This window comes from Cinclus cinclus, chromosome 1 (genome assembly GCF_963662255.1).
Source record: "Cinclus cinclus chromosome 1, bCinCin1.1, whole genome shotgun sequence".
NCBI classification, from domain to species: Eukaryota; Metazoa; Chordata; class Aves; order Passeriformes; family Cinclidae; genus Cinclus; species Cinclus cinclus.
This window is the reverse complement of record NC_085046.1, coordinates 138,831,488-138,856,943: the sequence shown is the minus strand read 5'-3', so window position 1 is coordinate 138,856,943 and position 25,456 is coordinate 138,831,488. Positions and strand designations below refer to the sequence as shown.

The window sequence follows — 25,456 nt, the reverse complement described above, 5'->3', positions numbered from 1 at the left end:
TTTTCAGGCTTTTTTTATGGTATCATCAGCTTTCTATTTCTTTGCCCTTTTTTCTTTCTGCTCTCAGATATCACCTTGTAGTCTTAAACTGAGATTTCTTAGTATATTGGGGGTAGAAAAGTATTAGATCAGCAATCTGTGAAGTACTATTAGTTACCAGTGTGAACTGGCTGGGTTTTTAGTTTCCCTATAATTGTAGCTTCAGTATATCAGGTTTAGAATGATTTCCCTTCCTTGTCTTGTAATACTCCACTACTACCCATTGAGTACTAAGCACTAGTAGAGGAGGTAGAAAAATCAGTAAGACTGATATGGGTTTCAGTGACAAGCTTTGGCTGAGTTGTTCTTTTCTTGCATAAATTGATCCTTATAACACAGCCTCACTAGGAGTTGCTTTTTGGAAACGCACAAGCAGCATGTGCACAATGGCAAAGTTGAGCCTGTGTGGATAGACTACTGTGTCAGCTTCTGTTCTTTACTGCAGCAGAAGCCCCTGTATTATGAAAATACAACCAAAATTGCCTATGACAGTGGTTCTTTTGTCTTTGATTGTATGCAAATCCAGATTTTGTTCATTTAAAGTTAAAACTCTGGATTTAGAACTGAATGAATCATGAAAATCACTAAATTCACAGGAATAAGATTAGATGAAACTAGAGATAAGTGGCCCATTTTTAAAGAAGGAAATTCAACAAAATCAAAATCTCTAACTGTTAATTTTATTAGTTTCACTATATTTAGTCTAGATTTGGGCACAAATAATTAACAAAATCTTGTCATAATGCACTTAAAGTTCTGTTTTCTTGCTGGGATATATTGTTGGAAACTGTTTCTGCAGTTACTTTACTACTTCATTGTATAACAGCTTGTTAGTAATAACCACAGCATCACTTAAATATGAATTACAGCTTGCTGTTCTTTGTAGATTGCAGGTTCCCTTGTATGTAAATTATGGATATGTTCCTAATTCTGGGAGATAATTTGTATTTAAGGAAGGTATTTTCATAATGGGGCCTAGAACATTTTAATCCAGTATATTGTATGCATTTCATTTCTTTATTTTGCTTGTTATGATACAGTTTCCTGACAAATGTATTTGCACCACAGCAGTTCCAGTTAATAACAATATGGAGAAAATTTGTGTTAAGTAATGATCTCATTTTTCAGCTAAACTAGAAGTAAAATATCATAATGAATCATCAAGGGAAAAAGCAAAAACAAACAAAAACCCAACTTCTTTCAGACACATGAATTAATTTGTGTGCAAAACAAAGGTCTCTGATTCTTCCTGTTTATGTCTGGTGTAGCACAAACACTGCACTCCAGAGTGCTTATTCTAAAAGACAAAATCCCAGAGCCTGAGACAATGAAGGGAAGAAAACTGCAGATTAACTGCTGTATGGGTGAATGCTTCAGAACAAAGCTTTGTGTATAACCTTTTCATTTTGTGTCCTCCTCTCTCAGACAGTGGTTCTCTTCAGCCTTTGACTGTGCTGCTACCACCCTACTGTAAAAATTCAAAAGTTCTAGAAATTTATATAGATATATTTCATATGGAAGAAGCTTGCTAACCAGGTTTACATTGAATGGCTGGACTGTGTTCAAGAGCATGAGCATTATAAAATTGTGGAAAAACTGGTTCACTTTCAATATATTATAACAAAGATTCTAGGCCCATATTGGTAATTCTAACGCTGTTTTGGTGCCAATTCAATAAAAACTGTAGAATTATAGTGATTGAAGAAAAATATAATCTGAAGAAATGTATTAGTATTGAATAAGCTACAAAATGTAACTGTCAAATGCAAACTTGTCTCAGTTTGTTTTGCAGTTAAATAATGTATCCAGTACCAAAGTCAATCAACACTTAGTAAATTTAAAAAGGGATCTTGGGATTGTGGGTCCTGGCTCAGTTGTAATTGGCAAGAAGAGACTTTTACTAAAGTCAATCGACTGTATAATGTAAAGTTGGATAAATCATTTTTATTCTGAGACCAAATTATTATATAATATCTGAGCCACAACCTCAGTTTCCTCCTTGAATTTCAATTCTTTCATGGTTGCTAATCCTTCTCTACCTCAGAATAGAGAAATATCCAGAATAACAGGAGAATTGAGATAAGGGGAACTTCATCGACCGCTTATCAACTACAAACAAGGAGTTAAACTGTGTACTTCTTTTTCACAAAACTACTGCACCTAAGAGGGATAATACTTGCTTAAATTTAGAAATACTTCTCTTTTTGTATCTTCTTAAGATGTTTAGAGAGATACTCATGAGCAAAGTCAAGGGATTCTCCCAGTAAATAGAAGGACTGAAAAGTTATTAAGGTATTGCAGCTCCCTTGGTCTTGCCATCTGAAATACTAAGGGCTGCAGATAAGGAGCTAAGTGCTGGTACTGCCTTGCTGGAGCACTTGCTAGTGCACCTCAGCAAACCTGGTTTCTTCAGATGTTTGCTATTCATTCATGGAAAAAAACATCCTGTGAAAAATACTAAAAGAAGAAACATAGCAAAGCAACATACAGTTGCCACAGACTTGGTTCATCAATAAAATGAAGTCAGACTCTTAATAATTTCTACTTCTCAAATAAGAGTCTTCTTAAAAGAAGGCAAGAGTCTTGTTTTTCTCAAGGATTAAATATCACCTGCCTAGTCTTCTCTGAGATGTTATCTAATTTGGAGGATAGCAAGTTTGCCAAAATAATGAAAGATAAAATTGCTAACTAAAATAAAAGGAAAGGAATTCCTTAGACTCATCACATGAAAGTGTTCTGTGAATGGTAAAACTCCTACTTTTCTTGAATTGCAACAATTATTTATTTAAATGCAAAATATTTACTGTATACAGTGATTCTTAAATGGAAGTAGAGCAGGGAGATTGTTGATTCATAAGTAATTTCCAGACTCAGTCACAGGTTGCTTGCTCAGTTTGTTGGTGCTTTCACTGTCTCTACAGCACCACCCAGCAGCTATCACGTGCCATTGATCTCTGTACAGTACTTGCTCCAGACCAGGTACATACACCCTTGTTCCTTCTCTGGGCAAGTGAGTGGTCTTTTTAAGTGTGCCATAATTTGTAATTAAAGCAGTACAAGAAATCCTACGTAATTGTTGGTGCAGCTCTAAGCTTGGTTGCTGGGGTACATTTTAAGTTTCATTCAATAAAACACAACATATATGTTGTTTTTTGTTTTTCAGCCCTGCTTCACATTTGCATTTTTCAATCAAACACCCTCATACTCTGTCCTGGGAATATTACACTATGTTCCAGTGTAAAGCACATCTTGTTATGAGACTGATTGAGAACAGAATTAGCATGGAGTTCATGTTACAGGTAGGTATTTAGATGATTATGTGGAATATAAAAAACTCCCCTTCTTCAATTTCATTTCTCTTCATTAAATAGACTTCAGAGAGTAACAGAACAGGTCATCATAGGATTCCATTTGTAGTTTCACTTTTAGCAGGACTGAACAAACATTGGTCATTTGGGTTAGGATAAGGTTAGCTGTTATTCGTATGGCATAACTTGCAATACTTTTTATATGCTGCATATTCTCTTTAATCTTAAGGTGCTTCATTGGTTTGGCTTGTTTTGATTTGTTGTTAACTCCGAGAGCCTGTTTTACTGTCCCTGACCGGTGTTGCTGTGAACTAATCTAATGAAATTATAAATCTTGACAATAATGAGAATCCAGCTCCAGCTCTCTCATTATATAAAGTTTTCAGTACTAGATGAAACTTACATGCTTATATTAGAAGATGCATTTTAATAGAAGATTGTAATTTTATTCTGAAATACCGAACTTCTGCAGAACTGTAGTTTCTCTTCTTCACTAATTATCTTTTGTGACATGCCTTAGAATAGGTTGATACAAATAAAGAGTATAAAAAATGAGTGATATTTTCATATCAGCTTCAGCTTTTTGAGTGGCTGGGGTTTTTTTCCTTGGTTTGGGTTTATTTTTAAGGAAATATGTATGTTGTTGTGCTAGAGCTATTATAGGTAGTTGTAAGGGTGAAAATACTGCAGACAGTCTGATGAATGTTTAATTTCTGAAAAAGAGGATACAGTCAGTGATTTCTTTTACTGTAGATAATTTCTTAAGTTGATGATCTTTTAATGTATTTTGTATGTGCATATGTGTGTGTAACTTGGAGGAAGATATATTTGGACTGAAAATTGCTGATATGGTCAAGCAAATAATTTCCCATAATGTCTTTATTTTGAAAACCTTTTTTTAAAGGCAGTTATCAGAAAGTGAGTTTATAGGCCTTTAGTTGCAATTCAACTGAAGCTAAACAGAAAAGCTTATTTTATATATAAATATTTAGGGAAAGTAATAATTTTTTATCATTTTAGGTTTTCAACAAGTTGTTGAGTCTGGCCAGTACTGCTTCATCTCAGAAGTTCCAGTCACACATGTGGAGTCAGATGTTGGTTTCCACATCTGGATTTTTGAAATCTATCTCAAATGTCTCAGGCAAAGACATCCAACCTTTAATAAAGCAGTGGGTGTATCCTTTTTATTCTTGATCTGGGTTGTTAATATGGAGAATGAATTTAGTTTTTTTAATTGGCACTATCAAAGGAATATGAAGAAGGATATGAAATGTCTTTGCATAAAACAGTTTAGTGCATTATCCTCTGAATTACATATATGTGAGCCACAAGTTCACAATCTTTTCATAGTCCTTTGAACTATCCTGGCTTCTTTGCATGTTCTTTACTAGAAGGGATTTCATTATTTTAAGTTTTGCTTTGAAAGAAACACAGGAACTCTGCTGGAATTTAAGGCCAAATTATACTAAAAGGATTCCAGAGGACACTGCCCATAGAAATATGCTGAAGTCGGACATGGAAAATGCTATAGTCTGGCGCATTTTAATATGTTATTTCCAGTAAAGCACAGACTATTCGTTTACAATATACTTTAATAGCTTGGTGGCTTGTGTTAATTGCACAGTTGCAGGTAAAATAAACCTCTCTGTGTTGATTCTTCAAATTTAAGCAATATTAGTCAAGAAACAGGGTTTCTTGTTTTGAACTGCTATGAGGGGAAATTTGAAGTGGCTCCATTTAACAGGTTTAATTGTTAGTTTTATTTAATGTGACTCCAGGCTAGTACATGACTGCAGCAAAAACATACCTTACTGTTGTAACAGATAACAGAAGTAAGTAATTTGAGCTGACTTAACAATGTTCATGCATCTCAATATCTTAACTAAAAAGCACTGTACAGTTAGTATTTATAGAGTAATTTGAGGAGTTAGTATTTTATTTGCATCAGAAGTGTTCATAAAGTACAAATACACATTATTCTAATATCCTTACTTTGCTGTGCCAAGCACTTAAGAAAAATAGGAGCTCTGTATTCACACTTCAGCTGCACCTAAATGTCACCATTACTATCTGATCGGGGTGAATCTTAACTACACCTGTTCCACAAGGAAGAAAGAATTGTACCTCATACATTTGGAGATTTTTTCACCTTCAATCTTTGGCCCCAAGCTTGATCCTATTAACTGTAACTTGTATTTAATTCTGTGTTTGCAACCTCCCTACCATGCTTCAAACACTGCTATTCCTGTGAAAATGGATTTTCCACCTTGTAATATCACAACAGGTCTTTATATTGTTTGGGAGGAGATCTTACTGCTATTAACTAGTGCTGTCTTATGCCGTTAGCAAGGGCTGTGTTGCTGCTGAGTGCAAACCTTTTGCTGAAGAAGCCACTAAAAATGTCTTAAACTGTACCCGATGACAAAGTCCCAGAGCTTCATGAAGGCAGCCTTCATGAACAGAACCAGTTTGAGATATTTAGCCAAATGGCCAAATTTTGGGAGGAAAGTTAATAACCCTGTTACAATAAGAAGTGTCTTTGAATGTGGAAACTCCTTCCTTAAATGTTGGGACACGAAAGAACAGATTTTCCTCCCTTGCTTTTGTCTCATATTGTTAGAGACTTGTGAGAGTGTGCATTAGACTAAAATGCTTCAGTTTAGTGTTTTGGTTTACTATAAGTGAAGTAATGGCTGTCATACAGAAATGAATGGTGAAATTATTCACAGGAAAAGTTGTCTTGAGGAACTCACTGCCTGGGCAAAAATTTAGAGTGACGTTGTTACTTTTGTCATTCGTATTGTATACTCTCATGTGTATGTGAACTCATATGCCCACACATGTGAATGTGTGTTTGAAAAACTGCAATAAAATGATGGAGTTAAATGTAGTGTGGGTAGAAAACAGAAACTAATGTATACATTTTCCCCTTAATTTTATTTAACGAAGATACATAGTAAAACTATATTGAAATTACTGAAGTCTTACACAGTTACTTTTTCTGAGAACATGCCAAGGACACTGGATGTGGTGGAGTCCAGAATAGTTTTTCATAATTAATTTCTTTGTACTAGGTAGTTTTCATTGCATTTCAGTTTTTTTCCACAAGAGACGTGATTGAACTTTAAAGAAAAAAAAAGTTAAAGAACATAAAACACCAGGATTTCATGAATGAACATGAGTAATTTAATTTCCAGATTTTCTTGGAATGGGAAATTCTAGGAATAAAGAAGCATAAAACAAGTGTTGAGAATTATAGCTTTTTATAACTATTGCATTTTACACTAGAATTCCTATACTGCTTATTAGAGATCAGAGTGGCGTGGTAAAATTTTATGGTAGCTTTGCATTTAATAGAAAACGGAATGTATTGGAATTGGAAATAAAACAAGATTACACGTCTCCAGGGACTCAGAAATATGTGGTAAGGTCCATTTTCCATATTTTACCTACACGTACAAGTATGATGTGTACATTAATAATAAGTTTAATATTAATAACAAAATCTTGTGAACTTGAAGGGTCCTCTTAAAGTGACAGTGCAAGAACTTGATGGCTCATTCAACCATACATTGCAGATTGAAGAGAACAGTCTTAAGCATGATATACCTTGCCATTCTAAAAGCAGAAGGTAAGAGCTAAAATACTAACTGTAGATATTTTTACTATGGATTTATGAAAACATGCAGGGCATTTGATGATAAATATATGTCTCTTCTTAATCTTGCTAAATAAGATTTACCTGTGATGTAAGTGGAAAATTTCTTACTGTTTAAGGACAGCAAGAAAACCTTACACAGTTCTTAATTATAAGTCATTTTGTAAAAGTTTTATGGAGACGTAATTTAGGTAGAATGAGTTGAATGAAGACTAATTCATCAAATTATTCAAAATGGCTTTGAATGGAAGTCACAAATTAGAAGGAAGACAAATATAGGCCAGAAAAGTGCCTCAAATGAAGAGAGTGCCAGGACTGTTAGGTTAAACCTAAGGAACAAGAAAAGTGACATACTTCCCACATAGAGACTCTCCATCTTCTAATGCATTTTAATAATTACTTTGAATTTTGCTTCTCAAACTTTTGTGTTTATGTCTAATTGTAAAAATATGGGAGTAAAAATTGTAGAACTGGATGCATAGCTCAAATTTGTGTATATTTTTTGCTGGAGAGAGCATTGTTTTTGTGTGAGGAAATACACAGAGTACTTTTGCAGTCTTAAACTCCATTTATAAATATATATGCACCAATCTGGTAAGTAATGCTTTTTTTTTTCTGTTTTTAATAGAAATAAGAAGAAAAAGATTCCACTGATGAATGGAGAAGAGGTAGACATGGACCTTTCTGCTATGGAGTAAGTTGTCTTGATGGAGTTTCTCTGAGTCTGAGCCATCTTCCCCTTGTCTAAAGCATGCTATTTTCAAGGATTGGATAATAAAGTTGTACTTTATTATATGACTGACGACTTCAAAGACTATCCCACATTTCATTATCTTTCCTGAAACTTTCCTGCTGTAGCTGGGGAAGTGCTGGGGAAGTGTAAAAAAGTATGGGTTAACCAATATAATCAGATTTTGTGAAATATCTTGGGCATGGTATGGTGATAATTACTTGGCTCAAACACATTTCCAGTGATACCTTTCAGCTGACTTTATAGGTAAAATGTAAACAAGAATTTGTTTGAAATGAAGTGAAAGCAATTTCAGTTGGATCTTGATGAAAACCATTTAACTGCCACTAATACACACAAGTTACTGAAATCTGTAATTATAAAAGAATTCCTCTAGATTAAAAATAATGATAAAGTGCTTCACACTGAAATCCACACAGACATTAATTTCAGTAGGAACTGTTGAGCTCTTTGGAAGCAAATCATTGCTCAATGTAAATACCTGCCTTACCCTCCTTGATTTTGAGCCAGCAGTGCCCTCAGAAACTGTGGAGGTGTTGGCATCTTGTTTTCTGCCTGAGAGAAGTAAATAATCTGCTCTTGAAAGCCAGTGATATCTCTTTGAAGAAGGATAGATTGCTTGTCACCTTAAAAGTCTTGCAGATTCTCATAAATTTAACCTCATCTTAATAGATGATGAGAAAAAACTTGGTAAGACATACTTACATTGAGAAAGTCATTGTTATCATTTCCATATGACAGTTGACATACGAATTGTTTAATTGTATTGAAGGATAATTACCCTAAATATTTGTGAGTATTTTTGATCAGTTATGCTCAGGTCCCTGCTGTGCTACCCTGAGCTGAGACTTCTGTGATCTTAGAATGACCTTTAAACTGGCAAGTGCACTTTTGTGCAAGGCACTTGCACATTATCTGATAACCTGCTCTGTGGTGTGGTCATTCTCTTGTCCAGTTCGGACTCCTCTACTCTAAGCATGTGTGATAATACACATTCTATTTTCTAATTCTTTTCTATACACTCTTTCACTGTTGTTTCTTCTCTAGCTACTAACTTGATGGCAATTCTAGATTTTTAACAAACAAACAACATATAGACGTTGAAAAACACATAGAAAAACACATCATATTTATAGTGATGCTCTTTTCATCAGTCCAAACTGTCTCTTAATGCCATGTTGGTACTTTGGTTTTGTGATTTTTATGTGGAAAAATGAGTAAGAGAATGTATTGCATAGTTTGTGTTTGTTGCTCCCATAAATTACTTCTGCAAGCATGGTACTGTGTGAATACTGAAGTGTAAAATGTTTGTTTGGGTATAATACAACTGAGTAATTTTATCTGTAGGATAACTTCAATCCTGATTTTTATCATAATTTTCATGGTTACCCTTATCAGCTTTCAACATCATAGCATGTGAGTGGTTGTAAAGGAGTTTCACATCTATTGATTAAAAAAAAAAAAAGCAATTTTCTTTCTTGGATTTTTTTTTTCTAGTCTTAGCCTTTAGAAAGTGATAAAGTGCTTATCAGTTAGGAAAACTGTAGCATCCAAGCAAATAGAATTAAATACACTGAGATCATACAGTAGTTTACCATGAATAAAGATGTGTAGGTTAAAAATGCTATAACACTGTGTTCATTTTGATGTATTGCAAGTTTGGACAGATTGCCCTATGAGGCTATAGAACTGCCATCCTATAAACAGGAGATTGGAGCAGGAAACTTTCAAACATCTAGGTTCTTTCTAACCTGTACTTTGTTATGGTTCTTTGAATTTAAATACTTTACAGATAACTCATAACAAGTTCGAAGATCTTTATAATTTCTATATTCTTGAAATTCTGTAAGCTATTAATGTTTTTTATGTCTGTCCTAGTGCTGATTCCCCCTTGCTCTGGATAAGAATAGATCCCGATATGTCAGTGCTGAGGAAGGTGGAATTTGAGCAGTCTGATTTCATGTGGCAGTATCAGCTGAGATATGAGAGAGATGTGGTGGCACAAGAAGAAGCCATTCTGGCATTGGAAAAGTTCCCTACTCCTGCATCCCGGCTTGCCCTGACTGACATCCTGGAACAGGAACAATGTTTCTACCGGGTGAGAATGCTGGCCTGCTTCTGCCTTGCAAAGGTGAGGTTGTGTGGATGGGAGTAAGGGAGGAAATCCACTAGACTTGGTAAATGGCTGAAAATGGGTCAAAACTCATCACAGTTCCTAAACTGTCTTGGTATTTAGCTTCTTAAATGTATTTGCCAAGTATTTTTAACATGAATGATTTGAAAGGAAAGTTGTATTATTTTAGTCTGTAAATGGAGACTGCAGAAGGCTTTCATAATTGTCAAAATTGAGATGTTCAGACATGAAAACCACAAGGGATTTTTCCAGATTTCATTAAGTGGCAGAAATAAAAGACTTTTGTTCATTTTTTTTTTTTTTTCAGAACCAAAGTATATTTTTTATTATTTTAGTGGGAGGTTCCTTGGCCAGTCTGTTGAGAACTCTGAAGTGCTGAAATTCATCTTTTTCTAATTGGACTTCAAATTGCTACTCAATATTGTTTCAGATTGAATAGGGTCACAAAATAAACATCAAGTTGGGCTACAATTAAATATTAAAAATCCAAATAATTGCCTTGAAAAGGGGAAATCTTTTTTTTCCTTAGACACAGAATTAGCATTAAGAATGAAAATTAGTAAATCCCTAATTTTACGTCATGTGGGTAGAAACACAGACGAGCAAGAATTTCTGAAATGGCATAGTGGTGACTTTTATGGACATGAAGACACACTGATTGACAATTTGTAGAGTTCAGATTATTGACATAGCTTGCTTTGTACCTGCTGGGAATAATTTAGTTCCCATACAGAAATAATGCCTTCAGCCATATTTCGAAAATCAAAATCCCAGCATTTTTGACAAACTGTTTTAATTTAGTAATGAAACACATATATGAAACTGCAAGGTATGTTCTAATATTACTGCTGCCAGCATGTGATTTAAAATATGCACTTTTCATAACTAATGCACTTGCAATATCTAACAGTATATATTCCACAGGTAAATATTAAAAGAGCAGTTGTTGCAACATTTAAATGCTACAGTTTTTTCTGTCTTTACTCTTAACTTCTTAGGCAATTGGGCTGCAGATAATCATTGCCGGTTTTGTTCAGTTGTAATTGTTTGGAAAATCTTGGGTCTGTGGATAAGGTGGTTGACTTGCAGAAAAGAAGATAATAAGGCAAGCAAAAATATGGCTGTCACATTAAATCAAGGTGAAGGAGCATGGCAGGACAATGTTGTAGATTTGTTTATGTAAGTTACCTGGGAGGATAGTGTAATACATTCTGTTACTGATTCCAGCATCAGGACACTAATAAGAATAATTTCCTATTTTCACTGAGTTTCATTTTCTGAGGTTGGAAATATTCAGGATTTGAATTCTTTATTGAAAAAAAAGCCAAGTCCCTCATAATTATTCAGGAGGGTTCTTTTTTGTTGATTTACAGTTTCTGCTGGATTGCAGTTACTGTTGTCAAGTATTCTCAGTGTACTCATGTTGATACAGATAAATAATATGTGACAATGCAATTATCAAACTGAATTTGTTACAATTTCTTGGTACACTTCATTGTAAAGCAGGACTTCAGCCTCTCAACAGTGAAGTATCCAGGTGACATATTAAATCCTCATTGATAAACTTAAGAGATATGTGTGAATATGTGTGCACACACACTGTGCTGAGTCTTTCAGGACAAATAATAAATACATACCAAGGAGAAAATAATGTCACAGTCCTAATTCCTGAGGGTACGCAGGCTGATTTTCCAGTTCAGATCCATTGCAATGTAGGTGATGTGTTATAAACTTTGCAATAGGAACACTACCATCACAAACTTCTCCCTCCCAAATGTTGAGGAGTTTCATGGAGATGGGCATGGGAGTTACACCTTAGTCTACATTTTTATGCTGTACTGAATTGAATGATGCAGAAATGGAGTGTGCCTCCTGCCTTTTTAAGCAGGAATAATCAAGACAGGCTCATTTGTGCTACTATATGGGGAATGTGCAGTTACATTTAGTACAGAATGTGTGATGTCTCAGTAGAATAAGCAGAAAAATCATATTCTGTCAGTAAAGAGAAATTCAGATGAATCACAACACATAAGACCAAAAAATACTGAAAAGATGATGGTTTAACTAATATTGATTTTAACTGAAATAAGTTTATCTGCAGGCTCTGTGAGCTTAAATGCTTACAATAAGAAATTAATATTTTAAAATGTACACACTGATATTAATGGAATAGTGAATATCTTGTAAACATAGTACACTTCGATATTTTGGGGATTGGGTTTTATTGGACACTGCTACATGAATTTCATATTTGTAGTTTTAAGTTCTTTATCATGGTTTCTAAGCAGTCTTTGGGATTAATCTTCATCTGCAGGAAAAGTTACTGCAGCTTTCAGAAAAAGTTGTACCTGCATCTTTAGTTCAAACACTTCACTTATTGCATGGGGAAGAGCAACTGCAGTATTTCCCCTCTCCAACTTTCCTTTGTAGCCTAGCTTAGTGGAAAAATGGTTTTTAGTTACACAAAAGCAATGGTGAAATGGATTGCTGTGAATGTTCAGATAACTTCTTGCTTTTCCTACTGCATAAATAATAGCCTTTGAAACAAGCTACATAATTTAGAATGAAATAATCAAATTCAGGTTTTTCTTTGTAAGAACAGATTTTTCCTTAGTTTGTGGTGGGTCTGTAACAATGGGAGTTCCTGGTACATTGTAGGGTGCATTGGTCCCATTTGTTTGTGTGCACACACATCAGGTGGATTATCCTTCAGCTGGCACAGGTGGTTTTGTCTGCAGGCTTTCAGTGCTCCATACAGCAAATGTATGAAACCCAGGATGCTAGGAAGGCACAAAAGCAGTTTTGTCTTTGTGGAACCTTAACTGTCTTACACTAAAGCAGACTATAGTAATAAATTGTTCTCAGTGCACAGTCTTTAGTAAATGACAAAGTTAGAGGGAGCTACCTTGTCTTTTACTTTAGGGTGGTCTTTTATTCTTAGGGTGGCTGAGGCCTGTTTTAAAGTCTAGGCTGAGGTTACTGGCAGGGTGAATTTGGGAACTTGGTATTGCAAAATCCTCTTCCATCATTGGCTTCCGTAGAGTCAGAGAACTTGGCTTAGTAAACACAGAATTTTCATCTAAAATATATAACAGAGAAAATAATTAAGAACAGAAGTTTATCGTGGAAGGATAGTTAGTTGCAGATGTCTTCCAAATGGAACCATTTCAGAAAACTTACCTTTACTGTAGATAGGATATATTGGGAATGACAGTGAAAACTTAGTTAATATAAGATAATACACTCATGAAAGTAAGTAGCTATTTAAAGGAGAGAATGTTCTTGGCAATTATCCTTTTTGATTATGGGAAATGTGTATTTTTCTGCAGCCAAACTAAACTTGTGGTGGTCATGTTAATATGATTTCCCTTCCCCCCTACTTATTCAGATTGCAAATTCCATGGTAAGTACGTGGACAGGACCACCAGCCATGAAGTCACTCTTTACCCGAATGTTTTGTTGTAAGACTTGTCCAAACATTGTGAAGACCAACAACTTCATGAACTTTCAGAGCTACTTTCTTCAGAAGGTAAAATTTATTTCTCTCAATTAATGTTTTGAAAGAATTATCAAAAATACAAAAATGTTCTTACAATTGACAATTACAGGAACATGGATAGCACAAACCTGATTTCCTCTTTAATAAATATCAAAGTAACTAATTCTTTCTCAGAAGGCTTCAGTTTGTTCCATCTTATTAAAAAATCAATTAACAATTCTTATCTATTTTTTTCTGAGTAGCTGAAGTTAAATTATCAGTTTCTTCAGGAGAATGGAGAATTATAAGTTATATAATTACTTGCAATTATTTGTAAGCTTATTCTTAAACAGAACTGTAAGGAAGATACTAATTTTATATTTTAGGTAAATTCAGCAACTGCCTTTATTCTTTATTGGTAGTTATATCATACTGCAGGTAAAATCGTATAACTCTTAAATTGATGGGCTTTATTATTAAAGACATTGCATAATCCTTCTTGCCCTCTTCTTCCTATTTTCAATGCCACATATTGCCACTGTTTATTTTTGTGTTAATACAGAGTTTTTTTCTTTAACCTATAGTTTTTGGTTGTTCTTTGGATAACAAAAATCAATTACAATGTTTTTCCTTCAAGATTCACTTGACAGGGTGATTGAGTTCTTATTTCATAGATTTCATGTTACTGATTTTATAGAAGACTCAAATTTGGGTTTTTTTTACTCTGTCCAAAATTGCTTCATCCTTCATGTTGTTTTTGGACCTTCTTTTCGTATTTTTCTGCTTTTTTTGTCATTGTTCATTCTTTACCACTAAGTCTTACATTTTTCTCCCTTTTTAATCCTGTGTGCCAAGTTTGTAGATCTAGAGTAAGATTCTTAGATGTATGTTGAGTGGAGCCTAGAGATCTGCTTAGCTCATTCTAAAATCAATACCTAACCAGAGTAACAGCTGTCTGGCTAATAATTCTTCAGGCTTCACTGACCCTGTTGGGTCTATATGTCTCAGTGAAAGTGGAAACTCAGACATTGTATTCACATGAAAACACTCAAATTCAGTGTCTATCTCAAGATAAATTCCATTATCATTTGCTGTGTCTAGCTGTTTTTCATTTGATACCTTTTTAATACTGTCTTGACTTGAGAGTCTGGTTTTTTAATCTACTTTTTTTTAAATTGTCACTAATTATGAGCAATAACTACATAGTTTACTTGATCTGAAAATTATATAGTATGTGGTCTGACTTTCAAAAAGTATGTAAATACAGCTTTTCAGACACCTGCTATTGTAAATTTGTTAATTGCTGATTTTCAGGATGTACCTCTTTTCAGGGTGTAACTATGAATTCAATAATGTAAAGAGTGACATTAATTAATTTTATTACACAGACTATGCCTGTTGCCATGGCCCTTCTAAGAGATGTTCACAACCTTTGTCCTAAGGAGGTTTTAATGTTTATTTTGGATTTGATCAAGTATAATGATAACAGGAAGAATAAGGTAAAGACTGTGTTTATTTTAATCTCTTACTGATTTTTTTTGTTTTTGGTGAAAAAAGTTTTGGTTAGCATACTGCATGATGTTTGATGCCACTGCTGCAAATACCTAGCTCAGAGCTGATGCAAAGGTTATGCAGTAAAATGTTAGCGAATGTTGTGTAGCTGACATTTCTGTGGCAGCACTTCTTGAATGTTTCAAAACTCTGTGTGGTTGTTGTTACTTAGGACCTGCTTGTCTTCATTACCACACATACTTTTCTTGCTTTACTCTTTTTAATTCAAAAGACCCAAGAGTTTGGAGAAAATGAGTCTTGAGAAGTTAAGCACTGTTTTTTTTATGTGTATTTAACCTTGAGAGGAGTATTTGAAACAGCAAGGAAAGGAGATAATCTTTTTTTAACACTATACAGGACTCTGGAATTCTGTGTTCTGAGTATCAGTTCTAGCTCACAGAACTGGATTGTCTTCATCTGGTTAAATAACAGGTGAACCACAGATTTATGCTGTCCATCACTACACTGTACCATCTGAGTTGAAAATGTTGTCACCCGAAGTTTTTTCCCACACAGACCACCTCTGAAGGATGATTAAATGACCTTTAAGATCCTGAGATGATACAGAGTTCCATCTCTGTAGCTAGGAGCTTAGCATAATCTTCCCAATTAAATATCCAGAGTGAAGTGGAACCAGTCTGATGTGTGTGAAACTTAATTTTTTCTTGTGTGTAGAACACATACTGTAATGAGACACGTGCTGCTTGTTACTGAAATAAGGATGATGGATGGGGAGAGGTAGAGAGTTGGACACAAGAATGCAAGCATCAGTAGTCACAGAAAAGGGTGATGTGCTGACTTCTTCTTAACTCTGAGGGAGAGCTTCAGCCCCACCTTTCCATGTGTCCCTTCTACACGTGTTTGACATCATCTGCTGGATCTGACAGATGTTGGGTTTGTTTAGATTAAAGTAACTAATACTCAAATTCAGTACTTCTTGCTGCTTTTTGTAAAAATTTTATTTTTTATATATTTTGTTGCTTACTAACACAACCAACAGATGCAAAACACAGCATAATGGAAGGGGTGAAACTATGGGCCCCAGGTAAGAGGGGTGGATGAAGAAGTAAGATTTTCTTCACTAAGCAGCAGTGAGCTTATTAGTTCACTTCAGAAGCTCATGAAGTTGCTGGCTGGATTAATGGTATGATTTTCAGAACCATTTTTTTCCTGTTTTCCTTTCTCATACAGTTTCTCCCATGGTCTTGGTTTTAAGGTCTGTTCTGTAACAGGGCTTAATCATTTCTTAGCTTTGAAAGGATATATATAGTTATATTTTCTTGTGTTAAATATTGGTTTTCTCTAGTTTTCAGACAACTATTATCGTGCTGAGTTGATTGATGCCCTAGCCAACTCTGTGACTCCTGCAGTCAGTGTGAACAATGAAGTTCGAACATTGGATAACTTAAATCCTGATGTACGACTTATTCTTGAGGAAATTACCCGTTTTCTGAATATGGAGAAGCTTCTTCCCAGTTACAGACATACTATCACAGTCAGGTGTGGTTTAATGACACTACTTTTCTGGGGTTGTATGTACCTTTTTGTAGATGGCTTTTGCTGAGATTTAAGTTTGTATGTCTTAAACTTAAATATTAAATTCCTTTAAAATTTCAAAAGCTGATAATTCAAGTTTGTCTTGATTGCTCTACTATCCAGCTTTAATTTTTTTCAGTGTAGACCTTTAGTAACAGTCATAATTTGATCACCCCATGCCTCTTTAAGAAGAGCATTTATGGAAGTTTTGCCTTGTAACAATAACTGTAGAGCATGCAGTATCATCTGAGCTGTGTTTCTCTAAGTTATCATGTCTCTGTTGAAACCAAGCAATGGATTTGACAGGGTGGAAAATTTTGTGTTTCTGCCTAATTCAGAGATAATAAGAGCTGTATATTAATGCTGTGAAAGTAATTGTGACATATTAATCATGTTAATATGGATAACATAATTAAGAAAATTTGCAATACTTGATTTGGAAGAAAGTATTTTTGTTTTCCTTGGCTGGTATTCCATAAAGCTGATGAAATTTTCTTCTACCATTTCAAGCTGTTTAAAAGCCATTCGAGTGCTTCAGAAGAATGGTCATGTCCCAAGTGATCCTGCTCTCTTCAAGTCGTATGCAGAATACGGGCACTTCATCGATGTCCGAATAGCAGCACTGGAGGCTGTAGTTGATTATACAAAAGGTACTTTTTTCCAAGTGTTTTGACATTTTCTAACAATTCTCATACAAATGTAATGCTTACCTCATTAATATTAAGTTAAAATAGTGTCCACCAGAAGAGCTTGCATGGTGACAGGTGTATTAATAAGAAACTGAGTTTTCTATTATTGTTTTGTCCCAGCAAGTACAAGTGTTACGAAGATGTGTTGAGCACTGTTGCTCAGTGCTTTGCAAATTGAATCAGATACCAGGGTTTTGAAATAATGAATGGCAGTAAGGGGATTTGGTAATTTGTCTTTAATACTTTAGTGAGTTTGATTTAGTTGATTTCAGCCATATTAGTCAAAGTCATTGATTTTGCTTTGCCTTCTTCCTAATCTTAATTGTGCTTTTTGCATGCATCTTGTGTTTATAAATTTTGGAAAATGAGATTATTGTAGAGATATTTTGGCTGATTTTGTTTTGCCATTCCTTTATGCACAACTTACGTTTGTGAGATGTTTACATTCTTTTAATATTGTTTATCCCAGTTGACTATTGCAGATCCATGAAAAAAAAAGCCCTGGACAGTTTCTTAAATGCTCTGTAGTTGATACTCAATCCTGACAGATTTCTAATGGCAGTTAGAAATTACAGCTTCCGTGATTTGCATTACACAAAGTTAATTTAGTATTATATTGCTGTGTTCATTTATTTGGGTTAGTCTTTGTTTGTTCTGCAGATTTGTAATACTTTTGTGTTTGGAGATTTATACCTTTCAAAGTGGCCAAATCCTTCAATTCTTCCTCTGTAGCAGACTTGTAGATCTAGATTTCTAATTATTCTGCCTCGGACTTAGTGGGTTTGTTTTGTTTTCAGGGTAAAGGAAAGTTTCCTTTGCTTGTTACATGAATAATTGTTTTCTCCTTTTTTTAAAGGGCTGTATTACTTTTACATTACTCCTCTTATTCTATCCAGAGACTTTTCAAACTAGATAAGCAGTCGGAGGTTTTCAGGCAATTGGAATCTCTGAGTGAATGCATTAGGTGAAATTCAGGCATCCAGTCACAGACTGAAACCAAGCTTTCATTCTGAACACCTGATAACTGTGAGGGGAGGCTGTGCACTGCACACAGACCACTTGGTGATCCTATGAGTGATACACAGCTAGAATTCAGAACTGTGCTAGTGCTGTGCATATCTCTCTCTAGTGGGCTAATTGCTTTTTTCCATCCTTCATAGAATGTTAGTGGAAATATTTGCTGGAGAATAGAAAGCTTACTCATCAGCTCTTTTCCTTTGGAACAGAGCTCAGTTCTCCTCACTAATTCATCCCACCCTATGGAAAGACAAACTGATAGAAACAATGTTTTCTCATGAAATTCTTGGTCTTTTATGGATGGTATTTATAGTTAATAACTAGCTCCAATAAGGAAGTGTTTGTACTACAAAGTAATAGAGTACATCTTTAAAAAGCTGATCTAATGGGGTGTTGTTGTATAAGCAAGGTAATAGTGTAAGTTGCTTGAAACCTACAGGAGGCTAAAACTTGAATGGTGGAAAGTAGTAAGTTTACTTGAAATCAGTCGTTGAGCTGAACAGAGTTTTTGACTGAGCTCACTGTGAAATCTGATAATGACAGACTAGAATACTGCTGTACCTAACTGCCTTGCCCCTTGCCAACAGCTTTTTCTCTGATGCAGGGGTAGCAGATGCAAATATCTATCATCTATAAAGTCACTACAGTTCCCCACACAGCTTATTATCTAGCTGGTCATCAGATTCCAAGCACTGAACACAGGAGCTTGTGCTCTGGCTGTAAGACTGGTGGGTTTTTGGTGCAGGGATGATCCAGAAACTGTGTGCTAACTGACTTCTTCCTCTACTCATAGAGGAGCTAGCAGTGCTTGTCTTGCAGAGCTCTAAACCTGGCTTTAGAAGGAGAAATGATTGGCCATCTGTTGCCAAGATATCTGATTCTCGTTGTTCTCAGTTACCTGGTTTCCAGTTCACATTGGATGCAAACCAGCAGCTATCAAGTGCCTGTTGCTTGTGCCAGAGCTGGCTTTTAACAGTTCTGGTAAAGGAATCTGACAGATTTTGTAATTTCCATGAAAAGGAAAGTCTGTGTTTTCTGGGTGGAACTTTCAGAGTAGGAATAACACTACCTTTTTATTTTAGTTACTTGAAAAGAAATAATTTCTCTATGGAACTGAATAAGTTGTTTTCTTTGCCATTAATAGCAAGATATTTTTTGAGAAATGGTAACTTTTTAAAATGCTTGAGGCAGCATATGAGGGCTTGGACAGTTTATCTAAAGTGGCTTGAAGCGATCTTTTTAAAGTTAACTTGTGAGAACTATGTAAGTATTGCTTGTATAGAACAAGGCAGTTGCATACTTAGAAGAGATCCCAACAAAATATTCTAAGTAAATAACTAGCAAATTCGATGTATGTTAAAGTTCAGTGTCAAAGATGCTCTGCTGCAATTGAGAACTGAGACAATACTGCTTGTAATTTGAAAAAAAAATTACAAGGGAATTTTTGTTTCAGAAAGCAATCACTTGTGTTTATATCTACTAGAAGTATGAAAATCTACACATGTTGCTTTTTCCCACCACCTTCTCCTAGACATACTGGCAAGCTACAGACAGGATGGGTGATGAGTGCAATGGTAAGAATTCAGGTCATGGGCCACACTCTGAGGGTGGTGATCAGTGGTTTTTACTCAGGCTGGCAGTCTCTCACGAATGAGTCCCCCAGTGTGGAGAACAGCATTGAAAGCAACCTCATCAGGTTTATTGATGAGAAAGCTGGTGGTGAGGGGGACATGTCAGAAGGGAGAGACATCTCACAAAGAGACCTGGGCAGGCTGGGAGAGAGGAAGAGCAAGAACTGCATGAAGTTTGACAAGTGCAAGGTCCTGCACCTGGGACAACATAACCAAAGAGCCCAGAACAGGCCAGGACCTGTGCTTGGGGAGCAACGTCACTGAAAGGGACCTGGGAGTCTTGGTGGATGACAAGCTGGCCAGTCAGCAGTGTGTGGCTGCAGAGGATCTGATCCTGGGCTGCATCTGCAGGGCCAGTACGAACAGAGACCGAGATGTGATCACCCCACTCTGCTTTGCACTCAGTTTGCATTTGAAACAGTGCATATGGTTGCAACCCTCACAATTCAAGAAAGTTGTGGGCAGACTGCAGAGGGTCCAAAGAGGGGCCATGAGGATTATCAGAGGGGTACAGAGCCTGCTCTGTGAGGGAGGAGTGACAGAGTTAGCTCTTTCCTCCCTGGAGAAGAGAAGGCTTAGGGGCACTTCATCACAATATTCCGGTACTTTGAGAGCAGCTGCAAAGTGCATGGAGTGTCTCTCTCCTTCACATGGAAAGGAGAAGGATTAACAAGTACAAGTTGCATCAAGAGATATTTTGTCTTGATACAAGAAAATAATTTTTTTTGCAGTGAGAGCAATCAGGCAGTGGTACAGCCTCCCCAGAGATGTGGTGGAGTCCCCATTGCTGGAGGTTTCCAAGATGCAGTTGGACAGAGTGCTACATAATCACAGCCAGGCTCCCTTTCCCATGGAAGGTTGGAGCAGATGATTTTGTGAGGTCTCCAAACCAGGCCTGGCTAATAAGATTTGTTCTGCCTGAGGTCAGGTTTAATTTATCATTGCTGTCCAAATTGTTTCATAGTTCCTCTATCAATTTGAAGAGCAGGTTAAATGCATTAGTAGCAAAGCTTTAGAAGCTTGGAAGTCTTAGTTTACACCATAAGGCAAATGGCAGGGAAGACTGAATACTTGGTTAATTTCTAGCAGAAATAAGTTTAAAACACACTTTTTATTGTTTTTCATCATGTAAGTATGGTGTTACCTGGTTTTATTATCCAGTAGCATCAGCCTAAAGGATTAATCTTCCAGACTTTTCATTTTCTAATTAAGAAGCATTTTAAAATCCCTATTAGTCAAAATAATTACAATTTGCTAACGATTTCGACTTCATGTTTGCAGTGTTGCAATTCTTTGCTGTGTGGTAATAAAGTATTATTTTTGTTACACACAAAACAACCTTTGTTTGCAGCGTTCTAGCTGCCTTCTATCACGAGCCAGAAAGAGCAGCTGTGCATTGAGCTGAGCACAGGAAGTCACTAATCTCTTAGAAGTATTTTCTCTGCATAGTTTTTCAAGGGTTTCTGGTTTTTAAGGCAAATCTGAGATTGTAGTTCTTATCTGTATGGATACAAATTTGCTCTGGCATCATCTAGAACTGCAGCCATACTCTGAGCAGTGCAGTATGTGAGCTAATACGTTCTGCCTCTAAACAGGGCTTACTGGAGCCTCACCAGTGTAACCAGTTCTGTTTTGGCTGGATTGTAGGAGGAGCAGGGCTGATTTGCAGGTGGCCTGCAAAAGACTCTCCAGCTATTGTCTAAGCAATATTTTAATGTAGTTGCCTTCTCCTAGTCCATAAAGGGGTCTTACCTTCTAGTTGCCCAAAACATTTTAAAAACTTGTAGTAGAATGAAATGATGGTTCTTATATTACAAAAAATATGCATTCTGTTAAAATAAACTTACTCTAGTGAAAGAAGAAGAAAATAATAGGTATTAGAATTGGTTGGACTAAAGAAGTTATATTTTAAATTTGTTGACTGGAAACCAAAATAATGAAGAAAAGTTGAACTGAGGTATTTAGAACTAAAAATCCAATTGGCTAGGAGAAGAAATAAATATATTGCTAGTACCACAAGATGGAAAGCAATAGAAATGTTTTTGGACCTGTCTATCCAGTAATGATTAATACACTCTCTTCATTGTTTCGAAGGAATGAGAATACTGCTTGTAAAAGTCTTACAGTTATGCACCTGACAAAAAGATCACATAAAAATTCTTTGATGTTTTGTGTAATGAGTGGTCATGATATCCCATGTAGCTTCCTATTTTGCAACATTCCTCTGATAATCAAAGGAATTTTGTAATGCAAGTTACATTTCAAACTAACAAGCTGCCTTTTTTCCAGCAGTGTCAATCATCAATATTCTAGAAGCATGTGCTAATAGGTTTCAAAATCCATTTTAGTTGCAGAGTATAATGATTTATAAAACTAATGAAGGCTACTGAGGGGAGCATGATTGCAGTTCATAAGTCCTGTAGTTGTCCTTTTTCTGTCCTATGTAAAGATAATAATCCTTCACAGATTCCTGTATATAAGAATTTTATATTCTCTACAGAAGATGTTGTGCTTCTGACTCTTGAAAGGATATTTGAATGTGTTCATTTCAGGAAGCACACAATATCCAGATGAGCCTTTACTTTGATTTTCCCAATCAATGCTCAATAGTCAAATTGATTGTTATTGAACAATTGAGGCATGTAAGAGTTTTGTCTATTTCCATGTAAAGTAACACACTTTTTACTTTGAATTTTCTCCATAGTTAGTGGAATTCCTCTTTGGTAGCAATGATTCATGCTCTTCATGTGCTAATTCAGGAACTCATGATTGTCTTCATCAAAATCCTTCCAGTTTATATATATTAATAGGCATTTTGTTCTATTTTGCTTTGCAGTTGATAGGAGCTATGAAGAATTACAGTGGCTACTCACTATGGTTCAGAGTGATCCTGTACCCTACATAAGGTGAGTTAATAAAAAGACAGATTTTTTGCTAATGCTGGCGCTATTAAGTGAATTCTTTGCCTGGAATCTAACTGCTTCTTCACAAAACTGTTTTTCCTTGTTATTTCACATTAATTGAAACACATTTAGATGCTTCAACAGTTCACATCTCAAAAATTAATATATTCTATTATTATTCTGCATTATGTTATTTTTGTCTTTTATATTCTACCTTGTGGCAAAAGTCTGAAGTTAGAGATTATTTCCTGATTATAAATGAAGTGTATAAATATGATGTTGCATATGGTAAAAAAAACCTTGTCATACTTAAGAAGAGACAGAGGCTGACACACAGTGCATACAATATTTTGGACACCAAGGGGTGTAAAGCAATTGTCAGACTGTAGGTGGGGTGAAAGGATCATGTGAACATATGGTGAAATTTTAGTGTTGCTTGTTTCAACTTTGTTTTCACACAAGTGTTTGGGTATTTTAGCATGTTCATTATAAAACTGTGGACACCAAGGTTCATAATAATTGGTCTTTTCCAAAACTTTCTTCTTATGACCACCATTAATATGCTGAGTTTTAAAGTTAAATACTACTTTTACTCTCTCTATATAGGCGATATCTTACAAACATCATAGCTGCATGGTTGTTCTGTTTTATTTCTGTCATTCTTGTTAATGAAAATAAATACAGGTTTAGCTTTGGTTTAAGAAGGATATTTAATTTTGTTTGTATCCCTTTAAAGAGGAGTTTAAATTTTGAATTGAGTGCAATATGTTAGGCTATTCTAAAAGAAGAGTATCTGCAAGAGTCTTCTTGTTCCAAATGTGTAAGACATTAAGGTGAAAGCTGGCTATACAGAGAAAAATTGGTGAAATAATAGGTAATGAAACAAAGAATTCATTACATGTTTTCAAGGCCAAGTTTGAAGAAACAAAACTGTATCTACTTTCAGCTCAGTTTGTGAATACTGTAAGAAGCATTGCAAATGCAGGATCTTCAGAAACCAATGTAACTGAAGAGGTGGCAGTGTTTGTTTCCAGGAAAATGTGCAAGTCACTGTTTTTGGGCCTGCCATTTTGTATCAGTCATAAACATTTGCAGTTATTTAAAAACTCTTTTTTACCAGTATGTAAGGACTTTCTTTGCCATTGTTGCTTCTTCTTGGTAAACTTCCAAGTCAGTGTGCAGAAAAAGATCATTACTAAACAGAAGAGCATAACATAGCCTACAACTGTCTAAAAACATCCTACTGCTTTGCACCTTACCTTTTATCTCTAAGTTATATTGCTGATGGTAAATTTGTGTCTATGCATATTGTGGACAGAAGGAAGAACTAGAAGTACAAAACATTGGTTAAAAATTTGAAAGTAATCCTGTCAGATTAATAAGTTTGTAAGACTATTGCAAACTCAACAGACTCTGTGTCCTTAGGGTTTTTCTTTTGGATTTAATAAATACTATTTTTCTGTTTCTTTCAGGCATAAGATTTTGGACATGCTGACTAAGAATCCACCTTTCACCAAGAATATGGAGTCCCCCTTATGTAATGAAGCTTTGGTAGATCAGCTGTGGAAACTGATGAATTCAGGTTAGTTTTTTTTATTTGTTTGTTATTTTTTGTGTTAGTGTTTTATTGTGAGGGTTTTGAAATAAGTATTAAAAACTTGCTTCAGAATATGCCAAGGGCTTAGTTTCAGTAGTTAGATATTAAAAATCCAGTCTCAGAAGCTTAATATCACCTATGTATTTCTAGAATACTCTTAGTGACATAGAATACCAAACCTTGTTTTTAATTATTTTGTGTAATGATGTAGTGTGTTTTGATATCCTTCTGCACAGAATCATACTTTTAATGTTCAAAACTGTTCAAAGCAAGTGTTTCTTCAAATAATGGTGTCTGTGTTACACTTAGAGTTTGCCTTACATTAGATGGTCTCTTTTTGTCCTCTTTTTGTAAGCTCTCACAGAATATGAGAGGACAGCATTGGTATAGATAATTTAAATGAGATTTTAAGAATTGCATTATAGACCTAAAACTCAGTTTGCCATGTGAGATTAGGAAAGAACCTAGTGAGAAAAGGGCTTGCATCTTTATCATTGACCTGTTTTTCATTGCTGAAGGAGTTTTATCCAGTCCTGACAAACTGCCCTTTAACATCTGGCACATTACTACACAGATTACATATAAACATTTATATAGCTTTTTTAGGTCATTGCAGACTTTCTGTTCTCTGTGTGTCATTTTATTCAATGTTTAAAAGTTTACAGCTACACTCCAGGGGTTGAAGTGGGGAGACTACTAGTAGTTCAGTTTCTTTGGATTTGCCAAGTGTCAGACACAGAAAATAAACAATTTTGAAATTCCCATCAGAGAATTTGTTTTTGCTTTTTCGTGAGAGAAGAGCGCGATCAGTGCTACAAGCATTACCTCTTTTTGCAAGTAACAAATAGGGTATACATTCTTATTAAGGTTCATGGGGCTTTAAGCACCTAAATTTCTATGCCTCAAGCTGATGTCATGTTTCAGTTAATTTTCTGTAAGGGATAACTAGCATTCCAGGGTGCCTTGAAAAAAATTGTAGATGTGTGACAAGCTAGTAACCTGGTTTAAAGGTGCATAATTCTAGAATCATGAGTTGCTTTCATTTAACGTAAGCACATATAATGGAGAGCTGACTCTGATTTATACATGTAATCTTTTTATTTTCTGCATTAATCTTAATTAAATTGATAATATCATCATAGTTCTAAAATTAATATTTTTGAA

The 25,456-nt window shown here is 35.3% G+C and overlaps 1 protein-coding gene across 1 annotated transcript in view; it reads left to right on the top strand.

Moving 5' to 3' along the window:
• TAF2 (TATA-box binding protein associated factor 2) overlaps positions 1 to 25,456 on the top strand; it is a 59,603-nt gene that overhangs the window by 18,017 nt on the left and 16,130 nt on the right. Inside the window, exons 10-22 of the mRNA XM_062514926.1 lie at positions 1,832 to 1,962; positions 3,203 to 3,338; positions 4,368 to 4,522; positions 6,657 to 6,771; positions 6,869 to 6,978; positions 7,634 to 7,699; positions 9,635 to 9,887; positions 13,279 to 13,419; positions 14,757 to 14,867; positions 16,226 to 16,419; positions 16,966 to 17,105; positions 22,629 to 22,698; positions 24,168 to 24,277. Coding sequence (XP_062370910.1) covers positions 1,832 to 1,962; positions 3,203 to 3,338; positions 4,368 to 4,522; positions 6,657 to 6,771; positions 6,869 to 6,978; positions 7,634 to 7,699; positions 9,635 to 9,887; positions 13,279 to 13,419; positions 14,757 to 14,867; positions 16,226 to 16,419; positions 16,966 to 17,105; positions 22,629 to 22,698; positions 24,168 to 24,277 — 1,732 coding nt within the window. The remainder of the gene's footprint in view (positions 1 to 1,831; positions 1,963 to 3,202; positions 3,339 to 4,367; positions 4,523 to 6,656; positions 6,772 to 6,868; positions 6,979 to 7,633; positions 7,700 to 9,634; positions 9,888 to 13,278; positions 13,420 to 14,756; positions 14,868 to 16,225; positions 16,420 to 16,965; positions 17,106 to 22,628; positions 22,699 to 24,167; positions 24,278 to 25,456) is intronic.